The 19,687-nt window shown below is 47.7% G+C and overlaps 1 protein-coding gene across 1 annotated transcript in view; it reads right to left on the bottom strand.

Annotated features, from left to right (window-relative positions):
* The window catches only part of HPSE2 (heparanase 2 (inactive)), a gene marked incomplete at its 5' end in the record, with an annotated part of 104,876 nt that overhangs the window by 76,812 nt on the left and 8,377 nt on the right, over positions 1 to 19,687 (bottom strand). The window contains one exon of the mRNA XM_084209928.1: positions 15,042 to 15,203. Within this exon, the coding sequence (XP_084066054.1) occupies positions 15,042 to 15,203 (162 nt within the window). The remainder of the gene's footprint in view (positions 1 to 15,041; positions 15,204 to 19,687) is intronic.

Genomic DNA, 19,687 nt, shown 5'->3' with positions numbered 1-19,687 from the left:
ACTATTTCAGGATTGACTAATTACTTGTCATGATGCCAAACACCACAGAGATGGCTCAAGAGGATAATTTCTGAAACTTGAATTTGTTACATTCTATCAAAGGAAGACTATTTCTGTGTCAAAACCCTATATCTGGAAATTTATATACAGCAAGATCATAAATGAACTTTTGGACACCCAAGGTCAAGTTATTAAATGAAATACCAGCTAAATCTTTTTTGGGAGGTGGAATGAACAAGATTTAAAATAAAGAAGGAAAACAAAGACTACTGTATCAAACCCAGGTTCCTCCTGGGGAAGCACTCACATTTCAGATAATTGGTCTCTGGATCTTGTTTCAGGGAAGGATTTGGTGGCAGGGAGCAAAGACTCCCTGCTGTCCTGGTCAGCACATCAGCTCCGCCCGGGGGGTGGTTGTAGCAAGAAGATGTAGCTGAGGTTTCCCAAACTCAGTCACCTCTGTCCAAAAAACCCTGACCTAAACTTGATCTTTCTTCTTATACCACAGCACATCACATCAAGGCCAGGCAGGTTCTGGCACAGGCAGGGGCTAAATTCACTCCCTATTTTAATGGGAAGAGAACCAGAGCCCATAGTCCAAGCTCAGCTTTGCTTCCAGCTGAGTGACATTTATCAGCAAAGGCTAACAAATTCAGTTTGGTTTCAGGACTATTTAATTCCTGCCATCACCTGTTCTCTAGGAGGCACAACACTCATGTTGCACATTTATACAGTTCTCATTTATACAGGTTATAAGGATAGAAAGGACCATTCTCAGTGCTATAAATCTGCACATTACCTCTCCAAGGTTATCCTGCACTAGATTCTAAATCATAGTTTCCTTTTTTGCTTTTCTTCTCTAATGTTTCAAGATATTTCCCTTGAACTTTTTCTTCCTCTTGTTCATACTTGCACATAATGAATAAGTTTCTTTTTCATTTTTCTTAAGTAGATGAGTATTAGTGAAATCTTATCTATAGCACCTTATTTCCAGGATTTGATTTACTGCTCTTTTATGAATCTTTCCCAACCATATAGCATTTTGGCTAAAATGGGCATGGTGCCCAGCACTGCTTCCCAATACCATTTCCAATGTCAGAGCATCCCTCTGGCCCTCAGAGGGCTCTGGGTGCACCTGTCCTCCCAGCTGCTGCTCTGCCCATGTGGCCTATGCTCACCAAGCTATTTGCAACATCCCCAATTCCTTTTATTTATCTGCTTCCACCTCAAATTTAACATTTTCTCTTTAGTCCTGCAAAGTCCAAAGCTATACTGAATATCAAAGCACATGAACTTCAGTTCACCTGTAAAACAATCAGATGCCAGTCCCAAGCTCAGAGCTGTACAGAGCTCTCTGTCACAGGAGCTTGCCAAAGCCAAGCAGCAGATTTTAGACCAGTGCCCTGACACACCACATGGGATAACCAAAGGCTTTGGCACAGAGAGGACAAAGATACAGCAGCTGCTAGAGAGAGCAGCTTTATCTGTACGATATCTTACTATTGAAAAATAACCTTTTACTCATCTCTAGTGTTACAAGGGATCTGCACCAGGTGGAGGTGGGTGTTGTGTGGGGTTTGGGGAGTTTTCACCAGCGCCCATGGTGGCTGGAGCACAGCTCAGTAACAGCTGCTCAGTGAACTGAGCAGAGGGAAGGGGGCTCAAGGCCCAATTAACACCATGGGAGGGAGAATGAGGAGGGAGCCAAGTAGAAGGGCACAAGGCTGTGATGAGGGTGGATAACCATCAGAACAGGCTGAACTCCAGCGTGGCAGGAGGGGACAGCAGCACAGCAGCCAGTGTGTGGGAGAGGGAGAGAAGGAGCAGCATGAGCGTGTTATGAGGCCACAGGGAAGACACAGCTGTCAACCACAGCCCTGCAGAAAGGCATGAGAGGGATCAGCAGGGGAGACACACATGGAGTTTGGTTTTGGCCGGCCTGAGAAAAGCAGGCAGCCATCCACCGTGGAGCTTATGTGGGATGTGCAAGGCTGGCTGGCAGAGGGAAGAAAGAGGTCCCTTCTGGGGCATTTCTCACCTCAAGTGGGTGAGCTGGGTCCAGACCAACACAGCAATCCATGACCCTGAGGAAAGGAGACTGGAGAGGAGAGTTTCATGTTTAGGCAGCAAAGGGACAGGGGAAGGCACCAAATCCAGCCAGGAAAGAAGGAGACCTGTGCGACAGGGCTTTGAGTAACCTGGTCTAGTGGAGGATGTCCCTGCCCACAGCAAGGGGGTTGGAACTAGGTCATCTTTAAGGCCCCTTCCAACCCAAACCATCCTACAATTGTATGTGGAACGCCATCAATCATTAGTGGCTCTAGAACTTCATTCCTGTATGCCAGCCTTGCAAGGCACAGAAAGCAGCTGTGGCAAATCCTGACACCACCTGCAAACAGCAGCCTCCTCCTCCTTCCATATCCACGTGCTGATGGGCTCAGAGGCTGGCAGTGTGCCTGCCTGGCAGGCAAGGCACACAGCACCACAGACACCTTCTGGAGGTGCAACTCCCTCCCACCCAGCTCACCCAAAGCAGCATCCTCCCTTCTGTGCTCCCAATCGCCTTCCTGACAGACTTGCTCCTGGCTCCTGTCACCTCAGCACAGCTGGCAGAGCATCTTACTCCACAGCTCACGCCAGCAGCATGAACTAAGTGTCCCAAGCCTGCCTGGCTGCTTGTACAGCCTTTCCACCCCACTGCAAGGCCCCATATCCACCCAAATCTCCTGTCACGCCCCGTGGCAGGAACAACAGAGCCCCAGTATCCTGCTCTTGCTCCCCTGTCGCCTTGGGGTGGCAGAGCCAGCTGCCCTCCACATGCACTCACAGATAGCAATGCCCTTGCCCAGCAAGGAGACAGAGACACAGGTTTAGGGCTGTATGTGTGAGGAAAAGCAGACAGCTCAGCAAGGCACCAGCGCTGAGCAGGTTGGAAGAGATGCTGTTCATGCCACCAGTAGGCTCAGACAGCAAGCCCTGGTGACATAATCACATAAATTAGGTGCATAAATTTAGGGGCATAGGCACCTAAATGCAAGGCCTCCAGAGCTACACACTTTTTCTGCTCTGTGTGTACACCCCTACAGTTACAGTCTGCTACTAATCCTGGGAACTGTCACTGTTCCCAGGTTTCTGTTCTGTGTAGTAGATAATACGTAATGGTTTAGAGCCACAGTTTTCCTGTGCAGGTTTGTGTTGGGAAGCACCTAGAAACTGTTATACAACATTGAAATATTTCCAGAAGGACCCTCTGCAGTTGGTATGACTGCTACTTTGTCAGACATCTAAGCAATTTCTTGGCCTGTGCGCCCCCCACTTCCCCAAAAAGCCTCCAAACAAATCCCAGAGCTGAATCAGTTTCCTCTCTTTAGAGGCTCCGCTGTTTTTTCCGAGGATTCCCATTTTCTGTCCTTCTTTTTCTTTAAAAATATATAAATAGTCACATCGTCATATGAGACAAGTAGAGACTGACTCTTATGGGTAAAAAACAGATGTTTCCCAATCTTCCCTAACAAAGTAATATTTTATATATGGCTCTTCAATGGATTTATAGCCAATGAAGGGATGTTACAACATTAGCTCATGGAGGGGGTGGGTGATAAAAACTGGAAAGGAAGAGCCAGACAAGGAAAAAAGAAGCTATCCAGAGCGCTGCAATTGGAGAAGCATGACAAATGGGCAGCACAGTTTTAGAGGGCTTCGACAGCAAGGCAGATTGCCTGGCTGGGAGTGATTGTCCACAGCTGGAGCATCGCAGAGACCATCTGGTATTTCTTAAACATGCTTTCCCCAGGTGATCCAATTCTTGGAGTGCCCCAGCAAAGAGAGGAAAAAAAGGCCTGCGAGTCTCAGTCCCATTTCCAGAGTTCCCCTAATTAGTTAATAGAATTATATTTGAATGGTTTCAGTTTCTCCTACAAAACCTTTGTTTTTGCCACCTTTTCATCAGAGGAAAAAAAGAAAATTTAAACTCATGGATGTTTTCATTTCTTTAAGAAAGTCAATGATTGTGTCTCTTGGCACAGCAATCCAATATAAAACTTAATGAAGTAAAGAGAGATCCAAAATTTCTTTTGAACACCTTGTAACCTCACTTTTCCCCCACCACTTTTAGCTGTACAAAGCATGCATATCCAGAGCTTCTCACGTTACCCTCCAACCCCCGTGTATCCATCCCCAGTATGAGCCTCTGAAAAAGCAGAGCATGGACTGCACGGGGGACTCCAGGACTCAAGGGGCTCTTACTTACAGGATTTTGACCCTTTTCTTAACTTGGAAAAAGTGTTAAAGAGTTTAATTAACTGTGCGTGCCGCACAGTCCCATCCGTGGAACAAGGAGGGCTAGCACAGAAGCAGCGCAACAATATCTGCTGCCGTCTTTGTGTTCCCCAGAAGAGAGCCCTTTCCAGAGCCAGGAGCACTGGGAACCAGCTAACGAAGGAAAGAGCAAGAGAAAGGGGTAAATAATAAATGAAGGGACAGATGGAAAAAGGGTTAGAGCGAGCAACCGGAGAAGCAGCCCTGGGAAGCAAACTGCGTTCCCAGCAGCAGGCAGTGCCCCCTCGGAGCAGCCTGGGGCAGGAGCCAGGGCCCAGCCGCAGAGATTATCCCAGCGCTCCCCGCCAAGCCAGGCTCACCAGCCGCGCCTTCCCCTCTGCTCCTGCTCTCTCCAGCAGTCAGCCCAGCCACACAGCTTCGGTCTGGCGGGTGGATCCTGCCATGGTCCCACATCCCGGATCCCGGGCTGCAAGCTCCTCGGCAGCCTGCAAATACCACCCCTGCAAACACACGGGAATGGTGGCTGGAGGGATGAGACCAATGACACTCCTACAAACGACACTCCTGCAGCAAAATGAGTTGCTATGTCACAATTTGCCAGAGAAGTTCTTAAAAATGCTGAGAACTCACCAAGCACAGAGTTTCCTGCTCTGTCCACACAGGCATCTACCTTCCCCGAGTCTGTATTTGAGCCAAGCTAGTGGGATCGTAATCCCAGTCAAAAATACATCTCCAGGCTGAAAAAAAATCTAATTAAGTTATTGGGAAGAAAATACTGGACAAAAGAAACCAAAGGAATATTTGAAGGGGATTTTGGTTGGGTTTTTTTCGTTTTGCTTTTAGGTGATGGCTAAAGTCAGCATATTCCACCACCATGCTGGAAGGGAGTTTTGGCAGGAAACCCATCCTTATGCAGTGGTATAGATAGCAATAACAGAAGATAATATAACCCATGATTGTAATGCCAAAGAAATAGCAACCAACTCCAAATTACAAAGTATAGAAAATTAATGCAGCATTTAAAAATCACGATGAAAAAATTCATGCCTTAGTGAGTTATGAGTGGAAATTTAAATATAGAGAAAAGAAGGGAAATGAAGAGACATAGCTGTGCTATTTTGTGCACATGGTAAAATTATCAGTGTAACTATGAAAATATACATATAGGCACTCTGTATTTATGAAAAAAATATGATGATGAATTAATCATAAGAGGATTATATACATCACCATTTACTGATGACGAAGACATGAATTAGATAACATCTGCTTTAGATAAACACTATTAAATCACCTACCCGGATAATTTGCACCTCCAAGTGCACTAAGGAGATCTCTGACCCATTGATGCTAATTTTTAATAAATCTTGGAATGCCAAGTAATTCTAGAAGGGTAGGTGAGCCCTAACCCCATGCTGGTGCTTTGGCAGCACTTGCTGACCTAAGGACCAACAGCCAGTCAGGCTGACAGCGGAACTTGACAGAGTAATTAAAAGATAATATGAGAATCTACCAATAATTCATTATATTCATGTCTCAGCTAATTACCAGCCAGCATATGTTGTACAGAATCAAGTCCTGTCTAACTGATGTTACAACTTGATTTAAGAACTTGCATTAATAGATTTAAGAACTTGCATTAATAGAAGTAATTTGCCATAAGTAGATGGACAGAAGTGGCTAATGAGACAAAAACCTATCCGTTATTTGCTTTCCATCCCACAGGACGCAGTGTTTTTACCAATCATTCAGATAAATACAAGATCCTTAGAGGCAGCTTGCAGATAGCACAAATGAAGGTTAGTAAATAACGAACAAAACAGCCTTCATTTATCCTGTGATCCAATTTGTATGGCTAAATGGCCACCATCCAACCAAGCGTGCTTTAATTCAGCCAAGCACAAGATAATACACGTACGGAAAAACAATACAGGGCTTGTATCTCCGGGATGGAAAAGTCTGTCCTGCGTGGCCACAGGACCAAGGAGGAGGTATGACAGGACTTTGGCAAAGTGACACTTGAGGAGCCAAATCTATTCAGCCTTTGAAAGAGAAGTCCACAAGGTTTGACTGCTGCATGTAGGCATTATGTTAGGGCGGGAGGAGAAGGGGTTTCTAACCTGGTGGTCAGAGGCAAAGCAAGCTCCAGGGGTTGAAAGTCAGTTAAGCACGGTGCTGGCAAAGAGAAAAAGTAACATTAGCCCAGCTGAGGATGAGAAACATCACACAAGAAGCTCTGGATGATCTTGAGGCCCAGCATAAAAGCAGGGGGTGAAACTCAGTAGTACAAAAGGCAGGTACAAAGACGGCAGTGTAAGGTAAGACTGGAAGGAGGCCAGACACTGGCACACTGGGGGTCTGCTTTAGGCTACAAAATCAGGGAGATCGGAAGCACAGGCTTATGGGGAGCATCTGAAACACAGAACCTGCTGGTAATTAGGGACCTTTAACTGCCCACATATTTGCTGGGAAAGGAAGACATCAGACACTGCCCTGCTTCAAGTTCCTGGAATGCACCGACAAAAAAAAAAAAAAAAAATTGAGAAAGAAGCGACAGGATCAAAACTAGGAAAGAGTCTCCTTGAGGTTTGATTCTCACCAGCAGAGAAAAAACTGGGGAAAGCCATGAAGGTGAAAAACACCACAGGCAGGGAAGCCCAAACCGAGTATTTGTACTTGTTTGAAAAAGAACGGGAATTAGTGGCAGAATAAAAATAGTGCTTTGTGAGGACAGAGGCTTCAGTAATCTGAGAGGGCTGGCAAGTGAGATTTTGCTCCAAATGAAAAGGGAGTTTGGGAAAGACAGTGTTTTGTAAACACACAGCAAGATAAGGGAACAGATGTAAATTATCTTAACGCAGGGGTACGATTAGGGTAATTCACAGACTCCTCCGTGGCTTCAAGCTTGCAAAGGAGAAATGACAACTCCATCAGGCTGCTGTGGATGAGCACAAAGGAACAGCACCAGGAGAGGGACAGAGCGAAGGAGCCGAGTGCTCCACAGAAACTGCTCCCAGCAGTGACTGCCAGCGGTAACCAGGAGACATTTGATAACTACATCGGTGGGAAGAGACACACCAAAGAGTTCAGCACCTCCTGAGGAGGGAGAAAAGGTTAATAGATTGCTTTATGACACTGAACAAGCCACAAGCCCTTCCAAAGCTATTAGTGCGTGTCAGCCCTCCCCCTCTTCCACCAAAATCTGTTTTCTGTTAGGTTTATGTGTTTTCTTTACTCTCTACACAGCACCCAGAACTGGCTGGTTCTGGTAATGACATTACATATTATAATGCATGTATAACTGCTAATTTTAAGATTCGCAATTTATAAAATATCTTCTCTTGTGCGGCTGGATAAATTGGACAGCAAATTGAATTTAATAAATCCTGAACACGTCACAAGAAGCCATATTTCCCACAGTTACAAAAGCAATAACCAAATCAGATAATGAGAAAGCCAAAGTGTGGCTTAACAAACTAGAGGGTGTCACCTGAAAAAGAGATTCACCTTCATGACCTCTCTCACACACACACATGCTGTCAGCACAAAACGAGTTGTGAAACTACTAATTAGGGTAAGAGAAGGCAGGGGATCCCAGGGGTTTGGCTCACAGCTGTCTCAGGAAGAAAAGAGGTATGAATTGGGGCAGGATTTCACAATAGTCAACAACTCACAGAGTTAAAGCAGGAATGCTTAATGCTTTTTTTGGTTCAGACTTCATGAAAAGAAGGATAACATGAGGACCACAAAGTTAATGCAATTAAAAGAATCAGAGCAGAAGAGTAATGTATAGCAGCACCTTAGCAGAATGAAAATTACAGAAGTCTGATGTTTTAAAATAGGTGGAGGTCCGTCAGCAACTATCTGTAGGAATTCCTGGAAGATGAATGAGGTTCTAAAAGATCAGAAAAGGGCAAATATAGTGGCTATGTTCAACAGGCTGAAAAACCAAGGAAATTGCAGGCCAGCCAACATAACTTCAATTCCTGGAAAAATTTTGAAAGAAATCATCAAACAATCCATCTGCAAGGAAGGCCTGGAAGTAATAGCCCTGCCATGTGAAGGCAACCTGACTTCTCTTTGATGGAGCAACAAGGTCTCGTGAGTGAGATAGAGGCAACAGATGTTCTGTACCTTTACTTTCTCAAGGCTTTACCTCCAGTTCTGTGTAACATTTTAATTAGAAAATTAGCAAAATAGAGTCAAGATTAAATTCCATGTGGGAAATGCACAGCTGGTTGGGAAATGGTACACAAAATTGCAGGCATGAACAAGCAATAGTGTCGAAAAAAGGTCTATGATTATACAGACAGAAGTGTCACGCACCAGGTACATGAAATAACCCTGCTGCTTTTCTCAGTCAAGAAAAGCTTCAGCTACAATATTGGTCTCATTTCAAGGCAATGCACTTAAAAAACATCCCAGACCCAGTGGAGAGAGCCCAAGGGACCCCAACAAAACCCAGAGCCACAAAAAAAATTGTAGAGGGTTGAAAGGGATCTCAAGATGCAGAATCAGCTATGCACATGTCATTCAACTTGAAAATAAAATGGACATGAGAAAACAGCAAATGAAAGGCAGTTGCTCAGCGTAGAGAGCAGAAGTCTTCAGGGAAACATGATAACAAGCCTCAAATATGTAAAAGATTTCTGCAGAGAGAAAAGGAGTGCTGTAAGCTGTTCTCCATGTCCATGGGGAGAGGACATGCCATCATGGGCTTAAACTGAAGCAAGAGATTTTAAAAATACCAACTCCATGATGATATAGCTAATTACGCCCCTGAGCCGACTGCTGAGGGAGGTACATCCCTGCCATCACAGAAGGTTTTAAAACAGGGATAAAGGCACCTCGTTTGAATTGGTCAACAGTGATGTCCCCACAGCCTGGGCAATGCTGGTGCCTGGCAGCTGAGCCCCAACAGCCTGCAGGCTTTACATGGACATGCCCAGGAGCACAATATATTCCAGCTACAGCAAACTCCCTCAGAAGGCAGTGTAGTAAAAACAAACAGCCACTTTGTTTCAGAATGAGCTCATATAAACAACTGATAATGGCACAAAAACACTCAGTTACCCAAGATTGTTTTCCAAGATTTATTTTTCCCAGCACTATTCCATTGGATCTGATCCCAAGATCTCAGAAGACACCTGCAAATTATCCTCAAAAGGTTGGCACTCCTGCTGTCATTAACTGTGGGCTCAGTGCAGACACTGATTTAATGACATTGCAGTTTTCCTGGTCCCTTCCTCCCAGGAAAGCCTCCAGTGTTTCACAGCAGCTCTCTCCCTCTCTTTCCCTCAGGAGCTGATGACATTATTGTGTTCCCTTTGCTGACAGGACTTCTCCACCAGTACCCCAGTTGTGCTATTCAAGGTGACAAGTTCTGGGTAACTATTTTCACTGTGCTTTTTTAGCTTTGAATGCCACTTTTTTTTCTTTGAAGGGTCCAAGCCCCCCCAAGTTTGACTGACTTTCCAAGTGTACCAGCTGGTCACACAAAAGATATTGCCTCTTCCCAGACACCTTTCCCCAAGCAGAGACCAGGTGCAGATTTGCCATGGAAAAGGCTAGCAGATGCCCTCTTGAGGTCCTTTCTAGATCTATTTGTACAATGCTGTGGATAATGGGTGTGATGTAAGGGTCTGTGATGGACAGAAGGGCAGATAGCTTGATCCAAAGGACACTCCCAGGCCTGTTACACAGCCACAGGGCACCCTCTCCTTGAAGGAAAGCTGGAGAGCCAGTGCAGTGCAGACCACCTCTGTGCAGCAGGCAGTAAAACAGCTATGGAACATATCACTGCTGTGCAGACCACAAAACATTGAGGTTTCTGATCCCAAACAAGATGCCAAAAAGGCAAGGAAGCTGTACTTACCTTTGCCACAACCCTGTCAGGTACCATCTCACCCCACCTTCCAGCCCCATGCAGCTAGGTGTAGCTAGGGCATAAAACCCACCTGAGGAAAATTCCAGCAAGAATAACCAGAGTGGCCTTACTGCCTGGCAGCACAGGCACCAAAAGCACACCCAACCCCATGCTCTGCTTCCTACACACACCCTCTCGCAAGGGCAGCCTCTGAGCCATGGTTCTCCCAGACTCAGCACTCCATGGGATGAGCCTCAGGCCCTAAAAACATGTCCTGCTCAAGGACCACTGTCTCCCAGAGCCACAGCATTCAGCAGGAATCACAAAACCACCAGGGGAGGTTCACAAGTGCAGGAAACCCACGTGTCACAGGTGTTCAGCCTGAGCCCTGTGATTCCCTGCCAAAGGACAAGTACAACTGGGTTTCTCACTGCATTTGGGGAGAAGCAAAAAACCTATTTCTGTGGGACAGTATCTCACTAGCAAGCTCTTCACACAGGCACACTGCCCTTGTCTCTGCTGTGTGCCTCCCACACGTGTGTTCTGCAGTAGCCTCACATAAACTCTGCTGCCCTTCCCTGCTTTGTTCCACTCATCCCACAGTACTCATCCTGCTTGTGAAAAGTGGGTGTGCACTCTGTCACCACCACCACATACCCCAAACCACTCACCTTGGGCAAAGAGGGTCTCTGCATGGCTGCTAACATCTCCAAAAGTAGACTTTTTCAAGGAAAAACCTCACAGAGAGGTCCCAACTGCTGTTATGGCAGAGTTTAAACCATCTAATGAGTGATGGGGCAGTGGGATGCCAGTGTAAAACGCCTGATTGCAGTGTTGGACATAGACATGAAATGCACTCCTCAGCAGCTCTCAGCTCTGTTCCTATCAGTTCCATCTGAGTTTAGTCCCTCCAAGCCTCTCTCAGTGCAGTGGGGAGTGACACTGCCCTCAGCAGGGTGTGACACAGAGGGTCACCTGGGAACCTTACAAACTGCGTGAGGAGGGTCTGCCCCCTTAATCACTGCTTTTAGAAGCTGTGCTCTATGATGTTACAGGATGGAGAGCTCCCACCACACACCTTCCTGTCTCCTCACTGGCTTCTCAGAGCAGATGTGGTTTGGCAGGACAGGCCAGAGAGTTCTCATCATCAGTCTTTTGATGCAGTGAAGCAATCTGTGTCACAGTTTCAGGCAGAAGGCACAGCAGAAAGTTGTTTCTCCATGTTTCAGAATGAGCAGTGGGGCACTATTTTGTTTCCTCTGGATGGGGAATCCTAAAGGGAAATTTATAGTCCATGCTTGTTTCTTGGGAAGCCTCAGTTACACCTAACACCTCATGTGAGTACAGGAGGGGCCAGTTTTTCACATGTCTGTGGACCTGAACAGTTCCCTCTTCCACAGGCTTAACAGCTTCACTTGGGAACAGTGCAGAAGCCTGTGGATGTCCAGTCTCTTAAACTACAAATGCAGCACACTGCCCCAGCCCAAACTGGCACCACAGGTGGAAGAACTTGGATTTAGTCTATTGGAGCCTGATGCTGCCCCACTCCCCACAAGCTCACTCTAAGATCTGCATGCACACTGTGTCTCACTGCCTGGGGCAGCTCCTCACACCTCACCTGCTGCCAGCCCAAGGTTGTGCTTTAGGGCCCCCACACCTCTACCCGGTTCTAGGACTCCAAAATAACCTTCCTGTCACCTGAACATTTCTTCTGAGGGCTGCAAAGGATGGGAGCCTGCTGTGACAACTGCAGCTTCTTAGCCCAGCTGATCCAAAGCATAACCAGGATCGCTGCTTGCTCTGTGAACGGCGGAGAAGCAAAGAAGTGTTTCTAGGGAGAGATTCCTTCTCCTGCCTTGTCCCAGGGCGGGCTGAGCTCAGGGAGCTGGCTCCCAGAGCAGAGCAGGCAGTGCTGTGCACTCCCCCCACTGCACCACGGACTGACCCGGGAGCACGAGAGATGCTGATCTGTGAAACGAGATACCCATCCCTGAGCACCGCGGGGGAAACAGCAAAGATTAATAAACCTCAAAATATTTTACAGCATTTAAATAGCACGGTCACAGATCAAAGGCAATTGCTCATGTCAGGGAGGCAGGCTCAGTAAGCCTGGAAAGATCACATACAGAAAGCAGAGGCAAGATGCAAGAGAAAGCCTGCAGACAGGAGCCGAGGAAGGCTCAATGAGAGAAACCAAAGTGGTCTAAGCCAGAGTCTCACATGTGTTCCTGGAGGAGTGAGAGCCAGAAAGACTGCCTGGTTTCACTCAGTCTCGGTTGTGTCTTAGCGCAAAAACACACATTTCATTTTAAGACACCCTCTTACCTTGGAAGTACCTGCTGCTGTGAGCAGCTTAAATCCCAGTATAACGCAGCCCTGCCTGATGCCTGAAATAAGGAACACTCCAGGAATTATGTGCAACTGGTGAATAAATTTGGAAAAGCCCTCAACTTACATTGATGCCACAGAGACTACAGATTCATGCCCTGCACTCTAAGAGCTTTCATTCCTAAACCCAGGAGGGTACTGCTTGAAAGTTTGTTGGCAGAATCCATTGCCCACACTTGCAGGCAGAGTGGGAGGCCTGAAAGTCTTTCAAATTGTTCATATAACTATATTACGTGTGAGGTGGAGGAGGAAGGGAATGGGACTTTTTATCCAGATCACTAGAGTGACAGTGGTAGTGATATGGGAATAAAAATGCCACACAGTAGTATTTCTACTCTCAAGCTCTCCTAGAGGAGCTATCCCATCATAAAGCACCTTTATTCTCATATGACTTTGGGCAAGACAGTACATTTACATGTTTTGGGTACAGCTGAAGAACTAGCAGTAGTAGGAGCCCTCTCACCCAGAGGTGTGGGGTTCAGTATTGCTGCAGTCTGGGTTGGACACTGGAGGCCATCCACAGTACGTGCACTGCATGGGGTCAAGTGACTCCTCAGTACAGACCCCGGGGGAAACCCTGTTCTCAAGGATCCCATGGATACTCCATCCCTGCAAACTCAGTCCTTCCATGGATACTCCATCCCTGCAAACTCAGTGCTTCACTAAGGACTACCTAAACCACATCTGCATTCTTGCTCCTGCACCTTGCCTCATGACCTGGGGACTCCCTATAGCACTGCACCAACCCACTGTGCAGAACAAAAAGAAGTCCTCAAGCAAACTCTGTCTGATTGAATTTTGAAGGTAAGAAATGTCCTTCTGCAACAGATGTACAACCCCCTCTACCCACCCCAAACACTAGATCCATCACAGAGAAGGGAAATATTTACACAAGTTAGTAGAGTTCCAGTTAAATATTATGCTTAGCTGTCTAGAGACCATGTTCTCAGACTATGTCTATGAAATAAAAGATTAAACTTCATAACAATTATGAAGTTGTTCTGCTCACATTCAAAGGGAGTTAAAGAACATTAAAATAGTTCTTTGGGTAATATTCTGGTGAAATTGCTCTCTCCGCCCTGGAGAGTAAGAGCTAAAACCTTCTGAACTATCCTGTAAACACACTTGGAAAGGCTAAGAGCTAAGCTGATAACCAGGTACCACCTTTGCTCTGCAGGTTCTGTAAAAAATGTGAGCAATGCCAGAGAGCTTTTGAAGCAGCAAGGGAAGGAGGATAGCGGAGAGCAGCTTCACTTCTCGAGGGAAGTTTGTTTAGTGGAAAGTAAGCAAGTTGTCAGGGGAAAAGCTGACAATGTTGATTCCAGCAGTTGTACTGGGAATAAACAGCCAAGTGGATTACATTACAGAGAATGAGAAACGGCTCTGAGGATCCCATTTAAATGCTGGGCCTTCAGGAATGATGCGACTCAGCTACACTCAGGGCCCCGATATCCAGTGACCCCCTGGGCTGAGCCTTTCCACAGTGCTGGTGTCACCATCCCACCTCCGTGGGGTCCCCGAGCGCTCCAGCACAGCTGATGTCCCCAGGAGAGGCAGAGCTCACTGCTGAGGATGCAGACCCACGCTGGATCCAAGGCAGGGGCTGGGCACTGAAACAGGGGTGGCAGCAGAGTGGGGGAGGTTGTGCAGGACTGGTTTGCCTCTCCCAGCCCAGCAGCAGGGGAGGGCCACCATGGGTTTTGCCATCTCCTCCCCAGACAGAGCACAGGGCCCTCTCTCCTATAAAAATAAGATGCCTGCCTGCCTTTCACAGGAAAGGGAGCTGTCAAGAGGAGAAGGGGGTCTCATTTGATTTATTAGTCTCTTCCTCCTTCCCATCGTCTGTAGCTCATCCAGCTGTAGTGATAACGAGAAGAGATATGAGAGGACCCTCTTGGCTGCTGGGACCATCCTTCTGCCCACTCACTGCCTGAAGACACCAGTCCTTTACAAGCACCATTAAATGTGTATCCAAAATGTGGCAGTCTCCTCCATCGAGATTCTATTCCCTGGATAATACAAACAGTTGCCAGAAAAAGAGTATCCTCTCATCTCTGTCTAGGCCATTATCCCTTTATATTTGCTCTTTAATATTTACTGGGTTCACACAAAGTGCATGCTCTGGAAAGAAAAAAAATCAGCTGCAGCTTAAAGGACTCCAAATTTAGTAATTGCTGCAGCCCCATCGACGTGAACAGTTAGCAGGGAGATTTCTCCAGCACTTCACATGCCGTGGTATTCTGCTTAGGTCAGACTGTAGAAAATGTTCTGTTCAGGGGCACCAAATCTGGAGTGTTTGCATAGGTGCCAGCTGCAGAGGCCTTATGAGTCCACCTCCAGTTCCTGCTGGTCCTTTCCCTCCCAATACTCAGTAACCCTGGTAGGATCAGAGGCAGCCAGAGAGATGCTGATTCATACAGAAGCGAGGAACCCGAGGGTTTTAACACACCTGTGAGTTAGCAAGAACTAGACCCAGCTCCTGGCTCCAGAGCTGGTCTTGCAGCCTTACCTGTTAGTGTGAGGTTGCTGTATGTGTTTGAAAACTGCTCCTTTAACAAAACCAAGTGCATCTGAGCTGCCTTTTCCCTCTGTAGCTCCAACATTATGTCAGGATGCTGGGCGATCTTACAGCCTTTCTGCTTATCCAGGGCAATGTCGCTGCGAACAATGTCTACAGCAAAAGGGAAAGAAAAGAGGGAGATGGCCAAACCTCAGCTTTCATTTTCGCCAGATGCTTGGATCAGCTCCAGCCCATATGACAGTCACACAATCATCACTCAGCAAGAGCAACCCAACAAAAGGATCCAAACCCCTTGGATTCACCTATCAAATGACCCTCCCCAGCCCAAGTCTCCTTTTCTCCCACACAAAGCTCAAGTTGTACGCTCACAGACCCTTCCATCCTTTACCTGCCTTGCTGTTGCTCTCTTACAATGCTGACCCCTCCCTTGCAGGAGAGTGCAGAAGTCTCCCAACATTTATATTACAACTCTGTTACATGTGTATTTGACACTAAATAATGAGAAAAGACTAAATCCCGTTCCAGTAACCCCTGGCTTCCACTTAACCTTGCCTGTCAAAGAGGTGATGAAGAAGGCTTGTTCTCACCTTGTTTATCCTCACTGCAGCTATCACAGGTCAGCATGGCTTATGGCTCTGAACAAGTGTCTGTATCCCTCTAATGCCTGACATTCAGGAGGCAGAAGGTTTATTCAACAATTGTTTTCTCTTCATATGAGCATTTTCTAAGCCATATTGTGAGACAAGAATATTATATTCCCTGCCCTAGAACTACTCACCTGCTGGGGAAAGGGAATGATGGAGTAGCAAGGCAGAACAAAAATCAACTAAGATCTGGCAGTCTAAGCAGAAGGTGAGTGGTGCAAACTGGTCCTTGCTAGGTCCCTTATGAGTTTAATAAGCTCTGTAACATGTTCAGATCCACAGGCACCAGATGCTGTGTCTAACTCTTACAAAACCTCAGGCGGCCAGCTCTGATAAGCAAGGATTGAAGCTGGAATTCTTCCACCACATTGCATAAGGACACTTTGCCTCACAAGGCTGATCTGTGCTTGGTTCAATTCCCATCTAGCTAGAAGCTGCTAAAGAAGCTTGTTGTCAGAAGAGAGTCACACCTTGCTCCACACACACCGTCCAGCTCCTTTATTGTTACACACATCGAGAAACACCAAAGTTGCTTCCAAAAGTCATGCTCCTGTTTCTCCAGGTGTCCAATCTCAGGTTCAGCAAACCTAGGTTCAAAGCTCTGCTATACCTTGGGCTGGCAGGGAACTGCCTCCAAACATGTGGTGGAGAATTGGAAGCCACATTAACTTCCTGTCTCTGAGCCTCATCCGGGAGTCACAATACTTTCTTGCCCAGGCTGGGTTCTACCCCTTTCCTGTGTAGTTTGGGATGAGTAGAGCTTCTCTGAAGGCTGTTGGAAACAGACTGCTCAGAATGTCAATGTCATTAAAGTAGCCATGGGCTGTAGTTAGCCATGTGAGTTCTCTCCTCCACCCACAGCTAGCATACTCAGGAGTGGATACTGGGCAGCGTCCAGATACCATGAAAATATGGTTCAATATTTCTACACCCAGCACAAGGGCATCAGTGAGATGGAGCAAGAGGAAGGACTAATGTTCCTCTGCAGCTAATGAGCATGGACCCTCAGCTGTGTGCTTTAGTGCACATTCTCTTGGCTAGGCACTGAGTGAGACTTCGACCTACCCAACCTTTGCCCAACTAATGAATGATAAAATCCTGAACCCCTGTTGTGTGAAATATTTGGAAACTGAAGATTGAGAAACACAACCCAACATCTGTCCCACACGAAGAAGACTATTGCTACCATTGCTGGAGTCACCTAGAGCCCATGACCTTCCTGGGTAATGGATTTCCCTTCCTACAGAACTGAAGGCAAGAGTTGTACATCCCCCACCCCCAAGGAAAAATGAAGACAAACACACCAACAAGGCCCTGAAAGAGGAGAAGACTGAGAGGCAGACAGGTTTTAGATGGTCAACAGGCTGTCTGCATTTCTCTTTAAACTGCTGTAATGGTGTCCAGGCTGGGTCAAAACAAGTTTGTTTCCTAAAAGGAATGGATGACTTCTAAAACCCATACCAGGGCAAATGTGGAGCCATGTGGAGGATCCACTGGCCCAGGATCAGGGTCAGGGGCCAGCACCTTAGAGGGTGCAGGGGACCGTGGCAGTGGGTCCTAGGTGAGATCCATCTTTGGGAACCACAGGGATGGCTCTGCATGCACTGCCAGCAGGGCCTGGGGACAGAGGGCAGGCCCAGGAATGAAGAGCAGGAGCAGTGTTTTGTTAAAGCTGCTGTGACACGGATTACCACCAGGATGTCAAGTCACATGCAGACAAATCTCTGGAGAGGGTGGGGAATGCAGGGCACAGAAGTCAGAGAACTCTCTGATAGTTGTCTTCATGGGGTTCTGAGAGCTGCCCCTGCAGACACTCAGGAAGCAGAGGCAAGACATGCAAGGTCCTGTCTTCTCTGGTGAGAGACCCAAAAAACTTGCCCAAGACCTAAAGATGGAGGTAGACCCCACAGTCATCATAAATTCAGCTTAAACTGTGGGCAGATGTCTGGGACACGGAGCTCACCAAGGAACTGAGTGCCTGTACTTCCTACTCCACCGGGCTGTGCTCAGTGCAGGGGAGGAGGCAAAGGCACCTCTGCAGCACTCTGCTGAACCAGCAGCACCGAGGGAAGAGGGGTGGCAGATCACAGATTCCGAAGACCTAGGGGAATTCTCAGCAAAAACAACCCGAGGGACACGGACAGCAAGGAGTTCGCAGCTTTCAAATCTTAAAAGGAAGAGACAGAAAAAAGACAGACGCACGGAAGCCAAGAAAGAGGACGGTACCCCGGAGACTCTGGGCAGGGCAGCTCCGAGCGGGCCGGAGAAGGGCACTCACCGCCTTCGTGAGATTCCAGTAAAAAAAAGAAAAAAAGAAAAAAAAAGAAAAGCGATAAACTGCTCAGCAGAGCACGGGACCGAGCAGCTCCTGCCAGGAGTGCGAAAGAAGAACTCCAGATGTGAGGGCCCCAGAGGATGCCAAATGTTTTCCCAAGCCGGCCGGCCGGAGCCGTGCCCCCGGCGGGCCGGGTCAGTACCCTGGCCAGCTCAGGCTGCCCCGCGGCCGCACGGCCGGACCCCGGCGGGCGCGGCGCTCCGGGCCGGCCGGCGCGGGCCCCGCGGCGGCGGCAGCGCGGTGCCGGGCCCGGCAGCGCCGAGCGGAATGGCGGGAGCACACCCGTGTGGCGGCCAGGTGAGCTGCGGCTGCCGGCCCGCACCGACCGCCATCCCGGCCCCGGAGCGCCCGCCTCGGGCCGGCCCCGGGCCCCGCGCCGCTCACAGCCCGCCGGCAGCGGCCGAAGAGCGGGAGCTCTCCCCTGGCCGGGCTGCGGGGCCGGGCCGCAGGACGCTGCCTGCAGAGGCCGGTCCGTCCCGAGTGCCCGCACACACCCCTGGCCCGCCTCGGGATATCTCCTGCGATTCCGTGCGCACCGCCCGCGGAGGTCACCGACACTAGCAAGGAAATGTTGAAGGACAAGTTAGAAAACCCCCTGCAGGAGTGGCACAATCGCAGCGATGCTCTTTGCCGGGCATCCCAGGACTAGCTGAGCCCTACCGCCCCTTTCTGCGAGTCACCGAGGGGTTTCAGAAAGCATTCCCCACAGGGCAGAGAATTCCAACTGAGAGACCTCGAGGACGGCGCACAGCAGGCAGAGACAGCCCCCAGCCAGAGCCGGGTTTGCCTTGCAGAGTGAGCTTCTCTGGCCGAGAATTTACACACTGTCAGCGTGGCCGGTGTGCAGGTGACACTCCCATGGCTCATGCCACCAGCCGCCCGCAGGCAATCCCATTCCAGGAGCTGCTGGAGTCATGGAGCAGACACAGGGCAGCTGAGCACCTGGAAGATGGGAGAAGGAAGGACAGGGCAGAGGGATGTGGTTATTGCCAGAGGGAGGTGTGACAGAAGGGTAAAGAGGAGAAGTAACTCATCTTTCTGTGTGTGTGTGAAAGTGAGCACTGCCCACAGCGACCACTGCTCCAGCAAAAGCAAGAGTCACCACTGCCATGGCACCAGAACAAGCTGAGTTCAGCCATCCTCCTCATGGGACTGTTTGCTTCAGATTTCCAGTCTCCAAAAGTAAAGGGAAAAAAACCCCTTGATTTCATTCTAACAAAACCTGAACACTTTTTCTAGAAAATGGAATATTAGAAAATTATGTTAGTACCAAAATTAAATAGATGTTTAAAGAGTGACCAGGCAGAAGTCTTATGATTTTCACATTGCTAAACTTGTAAGATACCTACTTTGTAAATTAACAAATTTTAAAAGCTTTTAAAAACAGGTTTGTCTGCTGGAATTATTATAAAATGCCCAGTGATTGCGAAATTGGGAACACAACTTTTTTTAGAAAGACAGAAGATTTCTCAAGCCACAAACTGCATCCTCATCATGTCTGTCTTTCATGGGCAAATTTTTGACACATTAGTATCATTCCTTTATTTTAGCTGGGAAAAATTCCCTAACAATGAGTTCCAGAAGTTATTTCCCACCATATTAAAAAAAAGTCATATTTGTTCATTTTATATGTAATAATTCCACTGGATGCTCCC

This window comes from Fringilla coelebs, assembly GCF_963513975.1.
Source record: "Fringilla coelebs genome assembly, chromosome: 8".
In the NCBI taxonomy this organism is placed as follows: domain Eukaryota; kingdom Metazoa; phylum Chordata; class Aves; order Passeriformes; family Fringillidae; genus Fringilla; species Fringilla coelebs.
This window is presented reverse-complemented; position numbering and strand designations above follow the sequence as displayed.